Below are 23,047 nucleotides of genomic sequence, written 5' to 3'. Positions count from 1 at the left end.
GTAAGAAGGACATCTGAAAGGTAGTGTGAGCTCCAGATAAGTGGAATGCCCTTTGTTAAGGACCATCTGTGACTAAGCACAAGCTATGTAGGATGGTCATGAGAAGGGTGTGTGTAGTGGTGGAAGCAGCAATTTAATGATTTTAATTTCAGATGGAGCAATCTGGAAACTGATGTCATGTGAAATATCAAACATTAGTTTTCATAGACCACAATTAGTTTAACACTGTTATATAAGCAAAACAATGACAAAAATTACAGTTTCATCAAATTATTCATGCTTACATCAACACTCTGACTTGCATTAGTAATTCTGAAAAAAATGTTATTCATAACAGTTCATATCAATACGTTACCTGGATCATCCTTTAGAACTGTGCTGCAGTGTTCAATCACTTGATAATATTCTCTTTTGTACAACTTGCACTGTGAATAATTTAACAGCAGTGGTATTTTCATCTTATTAAGCTCATTCCATTCTTCATCACCAGGTTTTTCACTAAATAAGCAAGAAAAATCATTCTTATGAAGATCAATTAAATTTATTGTCACACAGTACAACACAAAAAATTAAATTTGCGGTATCTAGATCCCTGCAGAAACATGATGAAATGTGTGCAGGCATCTGGGATGTATATATATACAGACTGAAGCAATGAATGGAAATTGGCCGTAATTCGAACTCAGGTCTCCTGCTCACAAGGTAGATACAATAATGGCATAACGAATTTGCACAACTGCACAGACTATTCTAGCATGCCTCCCTCTTCAATCAAAATTCCCAATCACAACTCAGCCACTTGTTATTCCCCCTAAACTGCTAGACCTGTGTTCGAATTCCAGCCTAGGCACAAATTTTCATTCGTCACTTCATTCTGCGTATATACATCATAAATGTTTAAGTATTTCCACTACACTAACAATATAAAAATCTTCACTTTTCATCCGATAACAGACATAACAAAAGTATCAATAATTTTTCAGAAAGATAGAAGAAAATGAGAATGTTTCCCACAATATAAGTTTTCCAATTTGAACTTACAAACTTATATTATATGATAGTGGAATCTTTGCCTATGGTGATCTACTGCTTTTGCTAACGTAAGACACTGAAATTTTTAAATCAGTAACTGTAACTGTTATGGAAATGGATCCATATTTCTAAGCAGTAAGAATGCTTGTGACTAGAGTGTAGTTACAAATATCCAACATGTCAAAAAGCACAAGCAAAATTAGTACCTATGGACTTCTCTAAAACTTCGGCCAACACACAAAGAGAGTTTATATACAGCATGTTTTGTGTTTCTTTGGTACTGTAGATGACTGTCAAGATCACCATCCCCCAACCTCAAGTGACAAGATACATTAATGAGTGATCCCAAGGGCAAGCTGTTGCACAGTCAAAGTTGGCAAAAAATAAATAAATAAATAAATAAATAAATAAATAAATAAATAAATAAATAAATGAACAGAAGAGAAAAAAATGACAAGGTGTAATTTTATAAAACTAAACACAATTTCCAAAACCAAACTCTGATGTGCCTGGAGGTCAAGGTTTGTAATCTGTGTGTATGACGGCCACCTGTAAAATTCTTTCAAAAACCTGTTTCTAGTACAAAACTAGAACCATCAAAGTGGGCACCAAAGGCAAAAATAGAGGCCTTACCTCTTTGTAGTTACACAACAAGTTTTAGCTCAAAAAGTCCTTTTCGAATTCATAACCAAAGACTATGGTCCAAGCAAGAGAAATGTTGACTTGATTTCACAATTCTTTTTATTGTTCCTAAAAACTTTCACCTTTAAAATTTGTACACCTTGGAAACACGTCTACATCTTGAAAACACAGTTTTGGAAGAGTGACTCAAGAGCTTCGTGGCATGATGGAAGTCACTATCCCCTGCCCCACCCATCCAGCCCCCCCCCCCCCCCCCCCCCACACACACACCTCCTTTTACATGATGATGCTGTTGTGTCTTTAATCTGTTAATCTGAAGACTGGTTTGACGCAGCTCTTCATGCTGCTCTACCCTGTGTAAACATCTTCATTTCTCAATAACTACTGCAACCTACGTCCTGAATAACTACTGCTACCTATACTTGTCTCTTTGTCACCCTCTGCAATTTTTAACTCCACACCCCCATACGGTTCACTTCAATACTAAATTGACAAATCCTTGATGTCTCAGAATATTCCCTGTCAACCACAATCACTCCCTTCTTTTAGCCAAGTTATGCCACAAATTCTTTTCTCCCCAATTCTACTCAGTAGAATTAGTTACGTGATCTGTTCATTTCATGTTCAACATTCTTCTGTAATACCACATCTCAAAAAGTTTCTATGCTCTTCTTGCCTGAACTACTACTTGTCCACTGTTCACTTCTGTGCAAGGCTATACTCTAGACAAATGTGTTCGGAAAAGACACTGGAAGACAAATTGACATCCAATATTAACATATTTCGCTTCTTCAGTAACACTTTTTTTGTCACTGTGTGACTGTATTTTATGTCCTCTATACTTCAGCCATCACAAGTTATTTTGTTCCCAAAATAGCAAAACTCATCTATTACTTTTAGTGTCTCATTTCCCAATCTAGCTCCCTCAGCACTGTCTAAATGTAACTAGACTATGTTCCATTATATAGTTTTGCTTTTGTTGATGCTCATCTCACATTAGCCTTTCAAGACACCATCCACTCCATTTGACTGTACTTCCAAGTCCTTTGCTGTCTCTTCGACAGAATTATAGCCTCTTCTTCTCCAAATTTTTCTTTCCTTTCTTTACTGCTTGCTCTCAGTGTACAGACTGCACAGCACTGGGGGAACACTACAACCATGTCTCACTCCCTTCTCAACCACTGCTTCCCTTTCATGCCCTCTGACTCTTATAACTGCCATCTGGTTTCTGTAATGTTTCATTCCCTATATTTTACCCCTGATACATTTAGAATTCGATGAGTGTATCCTAGTCGACTGTGTCAAAAGCTTTCTCTAAGTCTACAAAAACTATAAATGTAGGAAGTCTAGGATGGAATAACAACAATATTATGAAATGGATAGATTGCTACTCATCGTATACAGGAGACAGTGAATCGCAGACAGGTGCAACAAAAAGGCTGCGATACATTTTACTACTTGTGATGTATAAGACGCCGCCGCCCCCCCCCCCCCCCCCACACACACACAGTCTCTGGACACTATGGCCACAGACAGAGGTGTGTGTGTGTGTGTGTGTGTGTGTGTGTGTGAAATTTACAGAAAGTGAAGAGGAAGTACATGAAGATAAGATGGGGGATATGATACTGTGAGAATAATTTGACAGAGCAACAAAAGACCTAAGCGAAAACAAGGCTCCTGGCGCAAGCACCATACCCTCTTTCGTACTTTAGGAAGGCTGAAATATGTAGCAGTCTTTGCATTGTGCCTATGTGTATCTCAATGTTTCCTACATGTGGTGTGTGGCTATCTATCAATTCATAATATTCAAGCTGTAAATGTAGTCATTTGTGATTGACAATACCCACGAACAGTTGTACTATATTTTCTTTTCCAATAAAAGGAGAGCATAACCAGGTTTCAGGACCACAGTCCCATATTTAGCTGCATCTGAAAAATTACAGCTAAATTTAATGATCATACATATTAATAAACACTAAGAAAAGCAGCAGAACTTGTAGTAACCTTCAAACGTCGGTACCACAATACATACAGAATATCCATATCCTGGCATTCTCTTCAGAATGTTACTTCAAGTAGGGTTAGTATTGGCTCATGTGTTCCAGCATTTCTCAGGAAACGAAACTGATCTTACCTGAGGTCTGTTTCTAACTGTTTTTCCATTCTTCTATAAATAATGCAGTACTTTTCAAGCACGAATTTCAACACACACACCCATTGGCACCTGCTTTCTTTGGTATTTCCCTTGTATCATGCATCTTGCACACAAAAAGTAGAATAGTTTTGTCATGACTAGCTCGTTCAAGGATATCACCTGTTCTGTTGGAATACTGTCTACTCCAGGGACCTTGTTTTGGCTTAGGCCTTTCAATGCTCTGGTAAATTCTTCTCACAGTATCATATCCCACATTTCATCTTCATCTACTTCTTCTCCCCTTTCTAAAATACTGCCGTCAAGCTCATTTCCTTTGCATACTACTTCAGTCTTTCAGCTTTCCCTTCTTTACTTTGTACTTCCTAACGGCAGTATCTATCTTCCCCCAGTTCTACATGCTTCTCTAGACTTGATTTTGGTCACTGGCCATTCCCACTTATCCATTTTGCACTTTCTGTCAATCTCATTTTTTAGACATCTAATTCCCTTTTGTCTGCTTCTTTTGCTGAATTTTTATCTACTGTGATACCCAAGGATTGCTACTAGGCCGTGTATTTTTACCTATTTGCTACTCTGCTTCCTTCACAATTTCATCTCTCAAAGCGACCCACTCATCTTCTAGCATATTCCTTCCCCTGTTACAGTAAATTGTTGCCTAATGCTCCCTTCAGAACTCTCAACCACCCTTGGTTCTCTCAACTTATCCAGATCCCATCTCCTTAATTTCCTACCTTTTTTTTAAATTCTTTATTTTTAACCTAGAGTTCATAACCAGTATATTAGGGTCAGCATTCACATCTGCCCTGGAAGTGTTTTACACACACACACACACACACACACACACACACACACACACACGTAAATGCATCTCATGCACCTGTAGCTGCAGTCTCTGGTAACTGCCAAGCATTGTGGCTTCAGTTGCCAGAGATCAATTTTTGACAAATGCTTATTTGTGACAATCTTCAATCTTTTTGTTGTGCCTATCTGTGACTCAGCAATGCTGCTGTATGGTGAGTAGCAACTTTCCTTTTCGTAATATTGCTCCCAGTACTATGAGACATGATTAATACATACACACTTCTATGAAAATTTGTAACTTGTTGCGAATTTCAAATTTTTATCTTTGTGGAAAGACTCCTAACTGTCAGCTATGACATTAATGCATGAAATTCTTAAACTGTCAAAATATTTGTATATAAAGATGAAATAATCTAAAACTTTTTTGTTATTTAGAAATTATTTTTTCCAAAACCCCCATCCTAAATGTTCTAAAAACTTCATGGTACATTAGTTGGTCTTTGTACTTGGAGAGTGTACAACAGAGTGGGCAATGCTTGTCTGTAAAAATATGAGAAATTTTTTAGGTAGACCTTTACTCTCAAAGTCGAAAAATCATGAACACTTAAATATTTAGATTGATTGGTGGTATTAAGTAAATGTCATGCAAAACTGGTATTTATGAATCAAAATAATTACTTTACAATGTTATTAATGGGTGGGAAAACAATTCATAATTTTGTGCAAAAGCATTTTATAACAAAAATGAGTTACAAAATGAAACTTCCTGGCAGATTAAAACTGTGTGCTGGACCGAGAGTCAAACTCGGGACCTTTGACTTTCACAGGCAAGTGCTCTACCAACTGAGCTACCATAGCATGACTCACGACCTGTCCTCACAGCTTCAATTCTGCAAGTACCACGTATCCTACCTTCCAAACTTAACTGAAGCTCTTCTGCGAACCCTACAGAACTAGCACTCCTGGAAGAAAAGATATTGCAGAGTCATGGCTTAGCCACAGCCTGGGGGTGTTTCCAGAATGAGATTTTCACGTTGTAGGAGAGTGTGCCCTGATATGCAACTTCCTGCCAGATTAAAACTGTATGCCAGACCAAGACTCGAACTCAGGACTCAGTTGGTGGAGCACTAGTCAGCGAAAGGTAAAGGTCCCGATTTCGAGTCTCGGTCTGGCACACACTTTTAATCTGCCAGGAAGTTCTCATATCAGTGCACACTCCACTGCAGAGTGAAAATCTCATTCTGGAGACACAAAATATTTCCATACATTTCTCTGTTTACAAATTTATTCACAAACTGTTATTGTCTTCTGTCATGATTTTATTTCTTAATGACTTTCCATGAATTAAAATTGCCTACAATGTAACAACATTGCACTGTTCCCCCCCCCAAATGTGGTTCTCATTGAACTTGTACAGCCGAGCTGAATTTTCACATGGCCAAGGATGATCCATCTAGAGCAGTACTTGGGAAATGGGAACTGTACACTGATATTGATATTATGATGATGGCCATTTGAAAGCATTAGCAGCACCATGAGGTGTCAAAGTAGATGGTAATATCCTGCAGCTCATGAGAGACACTTTTTATCTTTCGCTCCCACCACTGATGTCCTACGCACAAAGGAATGAAGTAGCTCGCTACAAAATCTTCTTATTTATACTATGGTCTCTGTATTTCACACACATTAACAGTCTTCATTTTGATGAGAACTATTCTTGCAATGTATGCGCTGCTCCGAGATGCAACCCAGTAGTGACTTGATTAAATTCCTACCACATGCTTCATAGGAGACCCCATTTCTCTCTTCTTTAAATGGAATTCCCTTAATGTACTTTCATTTAGAAATAAGAGTTTCAAGTTTGTTACTAATGTTGATACGGCATGTACAAAGCTAGTATACAAATATGGAGTCATTAGGAAAGTGTAGTGACACTTCGCTCTCATCAAAAAGGCAAAAAATAAGCAGTTATTTGTGCAGAGAATGCAGAAGGCGAGTGATGAAAGGTATATTGTGCAAAAACTGCAACTACTGGCTACATGAAAAGTGCGTGAAGGTAAACCTGAAGTTCATAGATGATGATATTTCGTGGACATGCCAAGTTTGTTTATGTGCTGAAATGGCTGACTCAAAAAAAGAAGTTATAAAATTGCTACAAGAGGATACTGAGGTGTTAAAAACAGAAAATATAAACATTAAGAAAGAAAATAATAGGTTAATATGTGAAAGCAGCTCTGCATGTGTGAAATCCATCAAACAGGATCACAAGCCTCAGAAAATGAAACTATAAAATGGCTACAAATCGAATTTGACACTGTAAAAACTGAACTATTCGAGGCAAGGAAAGAAAATGCTACACTAATTCAAGAAAGGCAGTGCCGTGAGAATGAAAACCATCAAAAACAAATAGAGGACCACAAAATTACGTATGAATATAAGAACTCAAAAAACATTAACATATCCCATGCTCCATATGCAGGCTCGAACTTCAAAAACAAAATAATACCCAGTGTCTCCAATGAAGACACAAAAAAGTCAACAGGTCTATCATCAGCGGATAAATGTAAGTGTAAGATGGTGACATACACCAAAAGAAGAAACAAGCCCACAGCTGCACATGATAGCGAGTTTTTAGTAATAGGATATTCGCTATTGAAAAATATTGTTATCCGCAACTGCGAAATCGACATGCAACCTGAGATTAGAGTGGAACAACTCGGCAAACATTTCAAAAATATTGCAAAACATGTGGCTATAGAACAGGACACAGAACACAAATGAAATTACAAATGTGTTTTTATACACGTTGGAACAAACTCACTTAAAAGCAGCAGCGAAGATGAATTAGTGAATAAAACAAGAAACATGATTCGTGCAGCAAGAAGTCTTTCTGAAGGATCCAGGCTCATACTTAGCAGAATTGTAAAAAGGAGGTCAGTGAGCGACAAATACTTATCCAAAATAAACAGTGCCATCAAACAAGAGTCTCCGTGCTATCTTTATAGACCCAAACAAATTCCTGCGTGAAAATTGTCTGGGAAAAGATGGCACACATTTAAATAGATTAGGTTTGGTAACACTCAGCAGATGTATGCAGATGTTTGTAAAATCATTAGAAACAAGGGAAACTAACATTGTATAGTGGGGGTGAAAAATCAGGGAATCTGGTACCCACAAAAAACCATGATAACAAAAAAGAATATAGGACAGAAACAAACATAGAATCAGGATATTCAATTATAAAAATAATGCACTGGAATATACAAGACACAAAAAGTAAGATAACCCAATTAGAAATAATGCTAAATGAAGAAACTCCTGACATTCTAGTTCTGATAGAACATGGTCTAAATGAGCATGAAATTCTAAATCTTATTGTTGCAAATTACAATGTAACATCTAGTTCATGCAGGAGGAATAGTAAGGATGGTGGAGCTGCTATACTAACCCATAACAATATAAACAGAAACTATATAAACATCCTTGACTTATGTAAAAAATGTAACACTGAAAATGTAGTCAAAGTAAAATGTCAAAAAACAGTTTTAAGTAGTTCCTCACTGTACATTTTAAACATCTACAGACTGCCAAATGGGTGCATAGAAACATTCATTGAAAACATAGGACAGCTCTTACTTATCATCCTAAGCAAGAACAGTGCACTTGTACTACTAGGTGACCTAAACAAACACATTGCAGGACACCAATGACAGTAGGGACCTCCTAAACACAACGAAAACATGTGGCTTATAATATGCAATAGCTACTCCAACACCTATAACTGCAAACTCATGTACTCAAATAGATCACACCTTCACAAATTTAAGGTACTTTCAGTACAAAAGTGAAGTTATAGAAACGGCTCTGTCAGATCATGATGCAATAAAAATATGCCTAAATCATATAACCACAAATGAAAAGACACAAAAAATATAGGAAAAAAGAAGCTTAAATGAACAAAACTTAACAGCCCTTAGGATAAAAAATGAAAAAGAAGGACGGGAAATACTGGAAAAAGACACTATCATTGGACCATAAAGTGAGTTATTTTATTGACACACTTTCCTACCATCTCAATATTACATGTCCAGTAATAAAAACTAAAGACAAAAACACAAATAAAAACAAAAAATAGATAACAAAAGGCATTTTGGTCTCTAGGAACAAGATAAAAATGATGCACAGAATATATAAAACTAGCATTGATGAAAATTTTAAAGAGTACTACAAAAAATGAAAAAGAAAGTACTGCAAGCAGCCAAATGACTAGCAGCAAAAACATACATAAATAGTGCTGATAATAAAAGCAAAGCTTATTGGTCTATTATAAATACAAAACGCAAACCCTCCAACTCATAGGAACACAGCAAAATACAGTTTATGGTCAGCAAAAAAAACTATAACTGAACAGAATAAAAACATAAATCTCTTCAATGACTATTTTGCCACAGTAGGCCAAAATCTAAAACAAATAACAAAAAATACAATAACACATGGAAAACATTTATTAATCCCCAGGAAAAAACAATGGCATTTTTCCCAGTGACAGAGGAAGAAACACTGAAGATAATAAGAAACCTAAAACAAACAAAATTATGTGGAACTGATATAATATCAAGTATAGAAATTAAACACTGTATGTGGGAACTCAAGAAACCTCTTACACAACTAATCAATTCATCATTCCTGGAAAGAACTTTTCCAAAGTGCTTAAAGACAGCACCGATAAAACCAACAAATAAAAACGAGAATGAATACAATCCAGAAAATTATAGGCCTACAGCTATTTTACCAGTCGTATCAAATATATTTGAATGAGCTTACACAGAGACTTGTTGCTTTTCTGACGAAATATTAAATAATCAACAAGAATTAGTTTTGCTTCCAGAAAGATAAATGCACCACAGATGCAGTAATAGATCTCATTGAAAATATTATAACAAACTTGGACTTTAAAAATAAATGTCTAGGAGTTATGGATCTAACAAAGGCATTCAACTGTGTAAACCACAAAATGTTAGTAGAAATATTAGGAGTATATGGCATAAGAGGAAATGCAGGAGACTGACTGGATTCTCTCATTCCAATCAGGAGCCAATATACTGAAATTACAAAAACTACTGATGAAAAAAATAAGATCTAAAGCAAGAATTTTACACTTCTCTGTGCTGCAAGGCTCCATTCTTGGCCCAATATTATTCATATTATACACAAATCACATCCCAAATATGATTAGGTACGGTAATATAGTTACCTATGCAGATGACACAACTCTACTCTTCAAGGATAGACACAGAAATCTACAAATAAAAGCCAATGTAGAGGTAAATAATGCAATCCAAAGATTTACTGAAGTAAACCTACACAACAATATTACTAAAACACTTTGTGTAAACTACAGACTTCGAAACTTTCACAGAGAAGATATCAATGTACGCCTAGATGAGTGCATAGCAGAGAACACCAAATATACAAAATTCCTTGGGATAATTATCGATGAAAATGTAAACTGGGATAAGCATGTAGAATATATAAGTGGAAAACTCAGCGCAAACCTGTATGTGCTGCGCAAACTCAGCTACCTAAAAGATACAGGCATTATGAAAACAATAAATTATGCATCAATTCATACGACATTAAGTTACGGCATAATTTTGTGGGGAAGGGCTACCCCGTGCACAGCTTATGATTCATTCAGAAATAAACTTACAGAGTGTGTTCAAAAACCAACAGGAATGCGCATCAAAATCATGTGAGTAGTCGATAGACCAATGTGCGCTGGATGCTAGGCGCCTTGTGAAACAAGGCTTTTTCTCCTCCAGAATATGAATTTGGTGCCTCCTCCCACCTTCATAGATCCGGGCCCACTGTGCATGCGTGAATCTAGAAGCTTGGGCACTAAAATTTTTCCCGGTTGCGCCAAGCTTGTTTGCTGCGACTGCTTACACAGCAAACAGCCACATTTCTGTAACCAGAAAGAGAAGGTACTACTCATACATCACTCAACTGCACATGTGCATGAGCCCGATCGTACCTGCCAAAATGAATCTAATGTAAACAGTTGTGACGTCACGCTCATCGGAGGCAATTTGTTGTTATGAAGCATTACACAGTCCTCCTAAAGCTTTTGACACATTTTGCTGTTGGCAACCCTTGTATGAGCACTGTGTTTAGTTGTTGTATATGGCACATTTCCTTTGCAATTTATGGTTTATTTTCTTTTTGTTTTCTTGTTCACATTTTATTGTTGCAGTATTATTCTGCAGTAGCAGGACACAGTAATATCCTTTGTTAGAGTATTAATTCTTACCAGTCAAAATTACAAAAATTTAATTGAAAACTAAAACAAAAAAATCCTATAATTCTAAAAAATTCCCGGGATTTTCCCGGTTTCCTCCCGGATGAAAAAATTCCCGGGTTTTTCCCGGACCTCGAAGTTGTCCTGAGTCGTATACACCCAGTAAACCTTAGGATGAAAGAAAACTGGTAAATAACTTTAATAAGACAGAGATATCATGCTTAATGTTGTGACTTTACTACTGTTTTAAAATTTTACAATATTTTACAATATCTGTCTTAAAGACTTCCATTGCAAAATTCTGCAGTGTTATTTGTAGAAGAACAATATTCACAACACACAAATAAATGCAAACATCTGAAGATGGGATGCCAGGCAACTTGAAATGTCATCATGGAAAAATAAATGACTATAACAGCAAATGGTTGCAGCTATTTCATTTAAAATTACCTTCAATTTCAGCAGTTGCAGTGTTCTAATATTTCCACAACAGACAAGAATCATCTACCAATTTTAATAAAAGAAGGAATACAAAATCAATATAAGGCAACAAAACAGGTTATCACAGTCAACAAGCATTTAGGAGTAGCGTTGGCAGTTTTGTCTACAGGCAGGCCATTACAGTGTTTAAAATTTAGTGTTAATATCCACAAACACAATTAGCAAACACTTTTCCACATATTTATCGAAAAGCACTTATAATGCCTGAGCTCTGTAATCATACTGCTCATGGCATTGATATATTTTAGAATGGTAACTAATTTTAGTTGGTCTTCACAAAACTCGTTGCTCACTGACGGCCAACAACAGGAATGAAATTCTGCAAAACTATGACACAACAGTCTCTTCTAACAATGACTGATTGTCAACAATAACAGTGAATGAATAAAGTAATTCGAGGCATTGTTGTTGAGTCACCACCTTACAAAGACTTAAAAAAAATCATCCAACATAAACCTTCATGTGACATTACCAGTTTTCCATATAACTCACTGTAAATCAGCAACTTGGTAAATTTCTGAGCTGATATTGTTCTAACAGTAAAAAATGACAAATTTTAAAACAGTAGTAAAGTAACAACTTTAAGCACAATATGTCACTCTTATTACAATTATTTCCAGTTTTCTTTGATCCTAAGGTCAAGTTGTAAACCTCATCTTATAAACTCTCATAATACGCTACACAGAAGGAAAAGCTACTAATTTGTGAACTCCTGTACTTGTATTTGGAGTGCTGACCTACAGTGAGTTTTCCATCCGATTTTCAATAAAGGGTGTGTTCTTCATTCCATGACATGGACGGAAATACCCTCAGCAATGAACATGACCAGTTGTTCCTATTTCAATTATCTGGGTAACTGCTTGTTACAGGGCATTCCTTTATGGGTAGTCAACAAAAGTGCAAGGAGTATTGCGAACTATGTGTATATGGGCAAAAAGCATGAGATTTATAACAGACAGCAGCCATCAAAAGTGGGGATACTTCTGGTAGTTATTTGGTTTAATATGGCCACATATTTTTAAAGTGTCAACAGTTAAGTGGATTACTAAACAGAGCATAATTAGGAAGAAAATGGAGGAGAAGGTGATGATATTCTGGAGGACTGGTTGGTTATAGAACATTTTCATCCTTAACCTATACCACATGAATGTCTTCAACAATACAGAAATGGCTGAGGGGTTGCATGTAACTGGTTGGAAAGGATTTCTGTGAAGAGCCCCTAAACTGTTTGACACAATCCCCATCGAACTTCACTGTAGATTTGCTTGTAATTTTCTTGCCAGAGAAATTTGTAGTCTGTGCAGCCAGGAATTATGGAAAGGGGAGAAAAAAAAGGGAAGAGGCACGTCAGTAGGGCTTTCGCCCTTCTGAGTGACAGAACTGTCGAGGGGACTTATTACAGGTACAAACTATTACTGATGATGAAACTTTAGTTTTCCATGCCACCGCTCAGAACAAACAACAGTGAATGAACAGGCACCTTGCTCATTCACTCTCAGTTCAAAGAAGATTACAACAGGAGTGTTGATTTGAAACTCTCAGTCACTGTGTTCCTTGACCATTTATCTAAGGTCTTTATCTTTTTATTTAGTCACCATTTGTACAGCTATGATCCTCCGCAGTGCCCTGCACTACATGCTCAGTAAACTTGACTTCATTTATAACACTTCTGCTACAACATCTCTGGTCACAGACTGCTCCACCCAGGTATGGAACAACATGTTTAACGACTGCAAATACTAAATAAAGTTACATGTGTAACATTAGCATATTTTGCAGTATTGATATTATGCAACATGTAGCTCATACTCGCAAAAATAATAATAATAATAATATTATGCTTTAGTGTCTTTATAAAGCTTCCTCATAGAGGGGGAGAGGTCAAGCGCACTCCAGGCCATACCTTAGTGGTTCACATCTATATCTACGTATGTACTCTACAAGTCACCATATGGCATGTGCAGACTGCACCTTTGCTTTCCTGTTCCACTCACATAATCTAAGCACACTATCCACAACACTAAACTGATGCAAACTAGTGAATACACATAAGCTGGTGAAGTATGGGTTGCACCTTATCTTGCATAATAAATACAATTTTTTCTTGTGTACTGCCAGTATCACAATATCTGGGATACTTATGTGTTGTTATTAACATGGGAGATATGCAATAACAAGGTCCTTTATGTAATTTTAATTATTCATGGAAACCACATCAGTTGTACACATTTTGGTACGGATAGGTAGTGTCATTCCTGTGTTCAGATGCGAGCTGAGTTGGTGATCCTTCGCTCACAGTTACAGGCAGTGTTAGCTTCGGTCACACAACCTGAGGCTGCTACCAATGGGCATCACTGTTTGGGGCCGGACGTGGGAATCTGAGGGATGTCCAGCACATCCCATATGTCACGTACACTACTGGCCATTAAAATTGCTACACCACGAAGATGGCGTGCTACAGACACGAAATTTAACCGACAGGAAGAAGATCCTGTGATATGCAAATGATTAGCTTTTCAGGGCATTCACACAAGGTTGGCGCCGGTGGCAACACCTACAACGTGCTGACATGAGGAAAGTTTCCAACCGATTTCGCATACACAAACAGCAGTTGACTGACACTGCCTGGTGAAACGTTGTTATGATGTCTTGTGTAAGGAAGAGAAATATGTACCATCACGTCTTCGACTTTGATAAAGGTCGGATTATAGCCTATCGCGATTGCGGTTTATCGTATCGCAATATTGCTGCTAGCGTTGGTTGAGATCCAATGACTGTTAGCAGAATACAGAATCGGTGGGCTCAGGAGGGTAATACGGAACGCCGTGCTGGATCCCAATGGCCTGCTAGTAGCAGTCGAGATGACAGGCATCTTATGCGCATGGCTGTAACGGATCGTGCAGCCACGTCTCGATCCCTGAGTCAACAGATGGGGACGTATGCAAGACAACAACCATCTGCATGAACAGTTTGATGACGTTTGCAGCAGCATGGACTATCAGCTCGGAGACCATGGCTGCGATTACCCTTGACCCTGCATCAAAGACAGGAGCACCTGCGATGGTGTACTCAACGGTGAACCTGGGTGCACGAATGGCAAAATGTCATTTTTTCGGATGAATCCAGGTTCCATTTACAACTCATGATCGTCGCATCCGCGTTTGGCGACAACGCACTGAACGTACATTGGAAGCATGTATTCGTCATCGCCATACTGGCGTAACACCCTGCGTGATCGTATGGGGTGCCATTGGTTACATGTTTCGGTCACCTCTTGTTCGCACTGACGGCACTCTGAACAGTGGATGTTACATTTCAGATGTGTTACGACCCGTGGCTCTACCCTTCATTTGATACCTGTGAAACCCTACATTTCAGCAGGATAATGCATGACTGCATGTTGTAGGTCCTGTACGGGCCTTTCTGGATACAGAAAATGTTCGACTGCTGTCCTGGCCAGCACATTCTCCAAATCTCTCACCAACTGAAAATCTCTGGTCAATGGTGGCCGAGCAACTGGCTCGTCACAATATGCCAGTCACTACTCTTGATGAATTGTGGTATCATGTTGAAGCTGCATGTACACGCCATACAAGCTCTGTTTGACTCAATGCCCAGGCGTATCAATCAACATCTACATCTACATCTACATCTACATCCACATCTACATCCACACTCCGCAAGCCACCTGACAGTGTGTGGCGGAGGGTACCCCGAGTACCTCTATCGGTTCTCCCTTCTATTCCAGTCTCGTATTGTACGTGGAAAGAAGGATTGTCGGTATGCTTCTGTGTGGGCTCTAATCTCTCTGATTTTATCCTCATGGTCTCTTCGCGAGATATACGTAGGAGGGAGCAATATACTGCTTGATTCTTCGGTGAAGGTATGTTCTCGAAACTTTAACAAAAGCCCGTACCGCGCTACTGACAGTCTCTCCTGCAGTCTTCCACTGGAGTTTATCTATCATCTCCGTAACGCTTTCGCGATTACTAAATGATCCTGTAACGAAGAGCGCTGCTCTCCGTTGGATCTTCTCTATCTCTTCTATCAACCCTATCTGGTGCGGATCCCACACTGCTGAGCAGTATTCAAGCAGTGGGCGCACAAGCATAGTGTAACCTACTTCCTTTGTTGTCGGATTGCATTTCCTTAGGATTCTTCCAAAGAATCTCAGTCTGGCATCTGCTTTACCGACGATCAACTTTATATGATCATTCCATTTTAAATCACTCCTAATGCGTACTCCCAGATAATTTATGGAATTAACTGCTTCTAGTTGCTCGCCTGCTATTTTGTACCTAAATGATAAGGGACCTATCTTTCTATGTATTCGCATCACATTACACTTGTCTACTGCACCATGCGTCAATTCGCTGCAGATCCACCTGCATTTCAGTACAATTTTCCATTGTTGCAACCTCTCGATACACCACAGCATCATCTGCAAAAAGCCTCAGTGAACTTCTGATGTCATCCACCAGGTCATTTATGTATATTGTGAATAGCAACGGTCCTATGACACTCCCCTGCGGCACACCTGAAATCACTCTTACTTCGGAAGACTTCTCTCCATTGAGAATGACATGCTGTGTTCTGTTATCTAGGAACTCTTCAATCCAATCACACAATTGATCTGATAGTCCATATGCTCTTACTTTGTTCATTAAACGACTGTGGGGAACTGTGTCAAACGTCTTGCGGAAGTCAAGAAACACGGCATCTACCTGTGAACCCGTGCCTAAGGCCCTCTGAGTCTCGTGGACGAATAGCGCAAGCTGGGTTTCACACGACCGTCTTTTTCGAAACCCATGCCATTATTACAGCCAGAGGTGGTTGTTCTGGGTAACGATCTCTCAGGATCTATGAACCCAAAATTGCTTGAAAATGTAATCACATGTCATTTCTAGTATAATATATTTGTCCAATGAATACCCATTTATCATCTGCATTTCTTCTTGGTGTAGCAATTTTAATGGCCAGTGGTGTACATCCCCCGATCTGTCCATTGCCATACTGAGCACAACAATCACCTGTGGTCAAGTTGGAGGTTGTTACCAGGTGTGGCAGGCAACAAAATGCTTTCCAGGGGGGCAATCAGAAGGCCTCCTCGATTTGTCTGACAAATACATTTCGGTTGCTATCTGTGGCCGACAAAGTCCCTGAGCCAGATGCTGTCACTTGCTCTGTTCGAGAGGAAACGTTTTGGCCCACAAGGTCTGGGCAATCAGAGAGGATGGGATTACTGTTAGTTCAGCGCTACAACCTTAGGGGTATGGCTGCCAAGGAGGGGAAGGAATCCAGTGTGAACTCTGTGTGCACACGGGGAAGAGTCATTCCAGATGTGGAAAGGCTGCTTCTGGATGCCATGAGCGATGTAGCCAACTGCAGGTGGTGACTCATGTCGGTACTAATGACGTGCATCACTTTGGACTGGAAGAGATTCTCTCTGGTTCCAGGAGGCTTGCTGAAATGGTAAAGTCTGGCTTGCGAGACGAAGGTCAAGTTAACCATCTGTAGCATCACCAACAATCGACTATGGTCCTTTGGTACAGAGTCAAATGAAGGGTCTGAATCACAGGGTCAGACAGTGCTGCGACTGTGCAGGCTGCAGGTTCCTCAACTTACAGTATAGGGTAGTGGGTTTCTGGTATCCATTTAATAAGTCAGGGATACACTACACATAGGATCAGCTACATGTGTTGGTTGGTTGGTTGTTTTGATTTTGGGGAGAGGACCAAACAATGAGGTTATCAGTCCCACAATCATGGGAGGAACAACACAAACAGCACAGTCCAGTCAAGGGGACGGGATAATGTACAAATAAAGATGGAAAAGGGATGTCACTGTAGCAGGAATAGGAAAGAACAGAGGGGGTTGGATGGAAATGGGGAGCACAATGGTGTCCAAAAAACGCTTCACATGGTACAGCACCACACCAAAAGCATACTGTCTTGACACCCACACCATAACATTCCATTATCAAGATACAACAGGGGCAACACCAGGGTCAGAAGACACAAGAAAAGGGGGGAAATAGCACAACAGAGCAGACAAAATGCAGGGAAAAGACAGGGAGAATCTGGCTGGTGTGGGGGCAAGGTCGAGGCCACCACAACAAATGCCATCACTGAGGGACTGAAATTCCACAACAAAATTCAAGGACTTATACATGAGAGTACAAACCACTTTCATGCAGAAAACCAAGGACAGATGTAACCATACGAGGGTCATCCACTAACATTTGAGACAAGGAAGGCAGTAGGGCATATTTAGTTTGAAGAGCCACAAGGTGGATGCAGTCCAGCAAAATATTGATCATCGTGAGCAGAGCCTCACAATATGAAGAGGAGGAGGGGTGGCTCATTGCAGAGTAAAAACACATGGGTCAATCTAGTATGGCCAATACAAAGACAGCAGAGGATGGCAGATTATGCTGGGAGAGGAGGGAAGAATGACACTTGGCAGGAGTCTTCTTGATGGCATGAAGTTTATTAGACAGTGGGTACCATACCAAGAGTCAGCCCATGATTGAACAAAAAAGGATTTAATGTAAAGCCACAGATCCAACCCTGGATTCCACTTCCACCAGATGATGAGCAGGATCCTACCAGGGATACCTATGCAGCCAGTAACTCAAAGGAAGTTGACCAAACAAGCAGCATCACCAAGATCAATGAGAAGGTCATGGATGGCAGAGACCACCAAGCGATAGCCTGCGGGCTCTCACCGAGTCCATACATAACAAAACTCAGTTGAGGGAGGGCTGTTTCATAAAACAGAGGGCCCGATAGATGGCAGTCAGTTCCGCAGTAAACACCAAACACATGGCAGGCAACAGATTGTGTTTCACGCCAACAGAAGATGAGAAGGCACATCCTACATGATCAGCAGATTTAGAACCATAGGTGTAAGAAACAATGGCATCCTGGCATCCCAAAACGCCTGTTATGGCATTCGGAACAAACAACAGAACACCACTGGAGTGACGGAGGTTTTCGGACCCCAGAAGAGATCCATATGGATCTGTGGCCGAGGAACTAACCAATGGGGGGTGATCGGGAGAGAAGATGGGGAAGAGAAAAAGGAGGGGAGATGGAAGTCACGGCAGAGGGAAGCAAGGCAGGGTCCAACCAGTAAATTGATGCGAGGGTGAGCAGCAGTTGGGTAACAGTCCAAAGCAGTGAAAAGAACAGAATAGGAGGGGTGAGCAGAGGAAGAGTGGATTGTGATAGCATAGTAAACCAGGTGCTGTGGCCACCGAAACAAAAGGGGAGGGATCCCAACATCAACAAGAAAATATTGACAGGGCCAGTGTGAAAGGCACCAGCGGCTATGCAGATACCACGATGGTGAAGTGGATCCAAGAGGAGCAATGTGGAAGAGGCAGCTGATCCTAAAATTGACAACCATAGTCCAGACGAGACAGAACTCGTGCCCGGTAAGGTCAGAGAAGTGTCAAACGATCGGCACCCCACAAGGTGTGGGCAAGAAAGTGAAGAACACTGAGTTTACGCAAACAGCCAACCTTCAAATTGATATGGAGCAACCAAGTAAGCTTGTTGTGAAAAAGAAGAGCCAAGGAACAAATTGGTTCAAATGGCTCTGAGCACTATGGGACTGAGGTCATCAGTCCCCTATACTTAGAACTACTTAAACCTAACTAACCTAAGGACATCACACACATCCATGCCTGAGGCAGGATTCGAACCTGCGACCGTAGCAGCAGCGCAGTTCCGGACTGAAGTGCCTAGAACCGCTCGCCCACAGCAACCGAGCCAAGGAACAGAACTGTGGGTCCATGGTCAGGTGTTGTGGATCGAGGTAGAATTCCCGAACAAGATGGACCATATTACAGCGACGGGAATGCACCACCCTCAACTTAAGCAGAGAATTGAAAACCGTGCAAGAGAGTATACATGGAAGTGTTGGATGGTACCCTAGAGCTGTTGTTCTGCAGAGGCCACCAAGTGGGCTAGTCAAAATTGAGAAATCGTCCAGATACAGGGCTGGGCTGGCCAACATTCTGGCAGTGCCTCAAGTCCACTGATAGTGATTAGAAAACAAAGGAAACTTGATATGGAGCTCTGTGGAATGCCACCCTCCTGGCTCCACAGAGACCAGAGAACAGTGCAAACCCAGACTCTGAATGACTGGTGGGACAGGAACTGACTAACAAAAAAATTGGGAGGAGCACCAAAGACCCTACTCATGGACCATAAGAAGGATGTGATGGCGTCCAGCTGTGTTGTTGGCGGCATTGAGAAAAGCCCTGCTGAACTGAGGTTTCCAATCAAAGCAGATGACTGATTGGAGACCATCCGTCCCGAAAGCTGCACTGGTAAGGAGATGCAAGGCAAAGCTTTCCCAACACAACACACCCATTTGCTCGGTTTGATAAAGAAATGGGCTTGGGTATGAACACATTTACAGACAACCTGACAAGAAGGTGGAAACACAATTTGGGAGGTACACAGAGGCCAATGACAATGATGGAAAGCCCAGTGAGGTAAACTGATCAACAGGAGGTGGGAAGCAATGAGAGAATGAATGGGAAGTGGTCACCATCACAGAGGTTTCTGTCTGGTGACCAGTGGAAGGAAGGAAGGTAGATAGGTAGGAAGAAGAGAGCAAAAGATCAACGACAGAAAAAGTGCCATATTCGGTACTAAAATGAGGTGAGCTATCACTAAGAAGGCACAGATTTAGGGTCATACTTGTCGGCATTGTTTTCGATCTTGCCCTTCTTAGAGACTGCTGGTGATGTATGGTCACCAGCAAGAGATGACTTAGTCCACTTGATTGCGGGTCATTCACCCTGATGCCACCCTCCCTGATCAGGCACTCTCCCTACAGTTGCCACCCTGCCACAGCAAAGGCCAACTGGCATGATGGCCGTTGCCGAGAGTCCTGATGCCCCAAGAAAACAGGCATCTACTCCTTGGCATAAGTGGGGAGTTTACAGCTCTGGAATCAGCAATGCGATCACTGTGTTGTCAGGGGGCTACAACCAAATGGGTATTATGACAGCCACACCACAATGGACTGGCTACTGCTTTGGATATTGAGTGCAGAGAAATCCACTGTCGTCATGGGGACGAAAGAGGACAGGAGACAATGGAAGAAGATGACATACCCTGGAAAGTGTCCTCACCCAAATAGTTGAATCGCAGGTGGAAACACAAAGCCATGACAAGAGATTCAGGAGATCAAAGAACACTATGGATAACTCACGCACCACATAAAGTGTCCTTCCCATATGGCCTGCACATCCGTAGAATTTTGAAAGTGGCAGGTTAAATGATAGACTGGGACCTGGAGTCATAGGGCTGAAAAGTGTGAGACGCTTTTTAATTGCCTCTTACGACAGGCAGGAACACTTCAGAACCTATTCTATACCCCGGACTCACACTGGGAAAGGGATGGTGAGCAAACATCAGTAACATGAGATTCCTAGAGAGTAAGGGAATGCAACTCCAGGAGACAACGGGAATATACAATATGGTTCCACTGAATAATCACAGAGAAGGTACCCAAATGGGAGGAGAATGGGTTGGAGCCAATCATGCTGCCGGATCACCATCTGTCACCTATGATGATAGAGTGACTTCTATAAATAAGATGTGTCAGACTTGGGTTGCAATGGGGGAGATGGCACCTCCAGAGACACTGGAGGGCCTTGTACTGGGAATTATATTCTTCTTCTTCTACTACTATTTCATAGATTGAGAAGAGCAGGCACAGAGGGAGAGCAGGCTTCTGCAACATATGGAACCCAAAGAGAACAGGTGACCTTGGGGTGCACAGACTGTCTGCCTCAAAGCCAAGCTGTGGTAGCAGGCCTCCAGGCTGAGACATGTTGTGGGGAGGTGTGCCAGGATGGAGCCCAATCACCAGCAGATGCCTAAGAAGGGGGGCACTTCTTCGGCCGGGAAGGGGAGTAACACTCGTAGGGGAGGGTTTGGAAACAGAAGAGAAGGGGGATAGTAAAAGGGGAATAGAAATGGAGTATGGAAGACGGAGGAGGGGGAAAGGATATAACAGAGGCAACAGTAGAAGCCATCAACACGGGATGAAAATGGTCAAATTTCTGATGAACCTCAATGTATTTTAAATGATACAGACACTTATACCCTTTGTATCTTCTTTTCTTTCTTGTAAGTCAGACAATTTGATGAGCATGGAGGGCAGTGGTCATGACAATTTACACACACTGGCCTTGGAACACACAGGCTCCCAAACTGTGTGTACACCCGCACCAACCAGACAGTACATAGAGGATCCATCGTACATTGGGAAGACGTGCCCAAAACACAAGCACTGAAAGCACCTCATGGGTGGCTGGATGTACAGCTTTTCATCAGCTTAAGTCACTTAATAAAATTGAGGTCTATGGTCCAAACGTCCGCAGCTCGTGGTCTCGCGGTAGCGTTCTCGCTTCCCGAGCACGGGGTCCCGGGTTCGATTCCCGGCGGGGTCAGGGATTTTTCACCTGCCTCGTGATGACTGGGTGTTTGTGTCGTCTTCATCATCATCATCAATCATCCCCATTACGGTCGGAGGAAGGCAATGGCAAACCACCTCCACTAGGACCTTGCCTAGTATGGCGGCGCGGGTCTCCCGCGTCGCTCCCCTACGCTCGGTAAACGGAGTATGGGACTCATCATCATCATCATGGTCCAAACAAGGACATAGCTGAAGGGGTTCCAGAGAGTCTTTCACTGCTCTGTCAAACTCTTCACGCAGTATCGTATCTCCCATTTCATCTTCATCTACATCCTCTTCAGTTTCCATAATATTGTCCTCAAGTACATTGCCCTTGTATAGGCCCTCTATGTACTCCTTCCACCTTTCTGCTTTCCCTTCTTTGCTTAGAACTGGGTCTCTTTAATTTTCCTGTAGGCAGTATCTATCTTACACCTAGTCAGATAACCCTCTACATCCTTACATTTGTCCTCTAGCCATCCCTGCTTAGCCATTTTGCACTTCCTGTCGCTCTTGTTTTTGAGACGTTTGTATTCCTTTCTGCCTGCTTCATTTACTGCATTTTTATATTTTCTCCTTTCCTCAATTAAATTCAGTATTTCTTCTGTTACCCAAGGATTTCTACTAGCCCTCGTCTTTTTACCTACTAGGTCCTCTGCTGCCTTCACTACTTCATCTCTCAAAGCTACACATTCTTCTTCTACTGTATTTCTTTCCCCCCATTCCTGTCAATTGTTCCCTTACGCTATCCCTGAAACTCTGTACAACCTCTGGATTTTTCAGTTTATCCAGGTCGTATCTCCTTAAATTCCCACCTTTTTGTAGTTTCTTCAGTTTTAATCTACAGTTCATAGCCAATAGATTGTGGTCAGAGTTCACATCTGCCCCTGGAAATGTCTTACAATTTAAAACCTGGTTCCTAAATCTCTGTTTTACCATTATATAATCTACCTGATACCTGTCAGTATCTCCAGGCTTCCTCCATCTGCACAGCCTTCTTTTATGATTCTTGAACCAAGTGTTAGCTATGATTAAGCTGTGCTCTGTGCAAAATTCTATCAGGCGGGTTACTCTTTCATTTCTAGCCCCAATCCACATTCACCTGCTATGTTTCCTTCTCTCCCTTTTCCTACTAC

At 40.8% G+C, this 23,047-nt stretch overlaps 1 protein-coding gene across 3 annotated transcripts in view; it reads right to left on the bottom strand.

Annotated features, from left to right (window-relative positions):
- The window catches only part of LOC126326728 (AH receptor-interacting protein), a 181,116-nt gene that overhangs the window by 51,470 nt on the left and 106,599 nt on the right, over positions 1–23,047 (bottom strand). For all 3 annotated transcript variants that reach the window (XR_007560865.1, XR_007560866.1, XM_049995794.1), the window contains exon 5: positions 356–498. Coding sequence is in view for 1 of the 3 variants with exons in the window: in XM_049995794.1 (XP_049851751.1) it covers positions 356–498 (143 nt within the window). In the remaining 2 variants the exon portion in view is untranslated. The remainder of the gene's footprint in view (positions 1–355; positions 499–23,047) is intronic.

Source organism: Schistocerca gregaria, chromosome 1 (genome assembly GCF_023897955.1).
Source record: "Schistocerca gregaria isolate iqSchGreg1 chromosome 1, iqSchGreg1.2, whole genome shotgun sequence".
In the NCBI taxonomy this organism is placed as follows: Eukaryota; Metazoa; Arthropoda; class Insecta; order Orthoptera; family Acrididae; genus Schistocerca; species Schistocerca gregaria.
The sequence above is the reverse complement of the archived record's forward strand: the minus strand, read 5'-3'. Positions and strand labels throughout refer to the sequence as shown.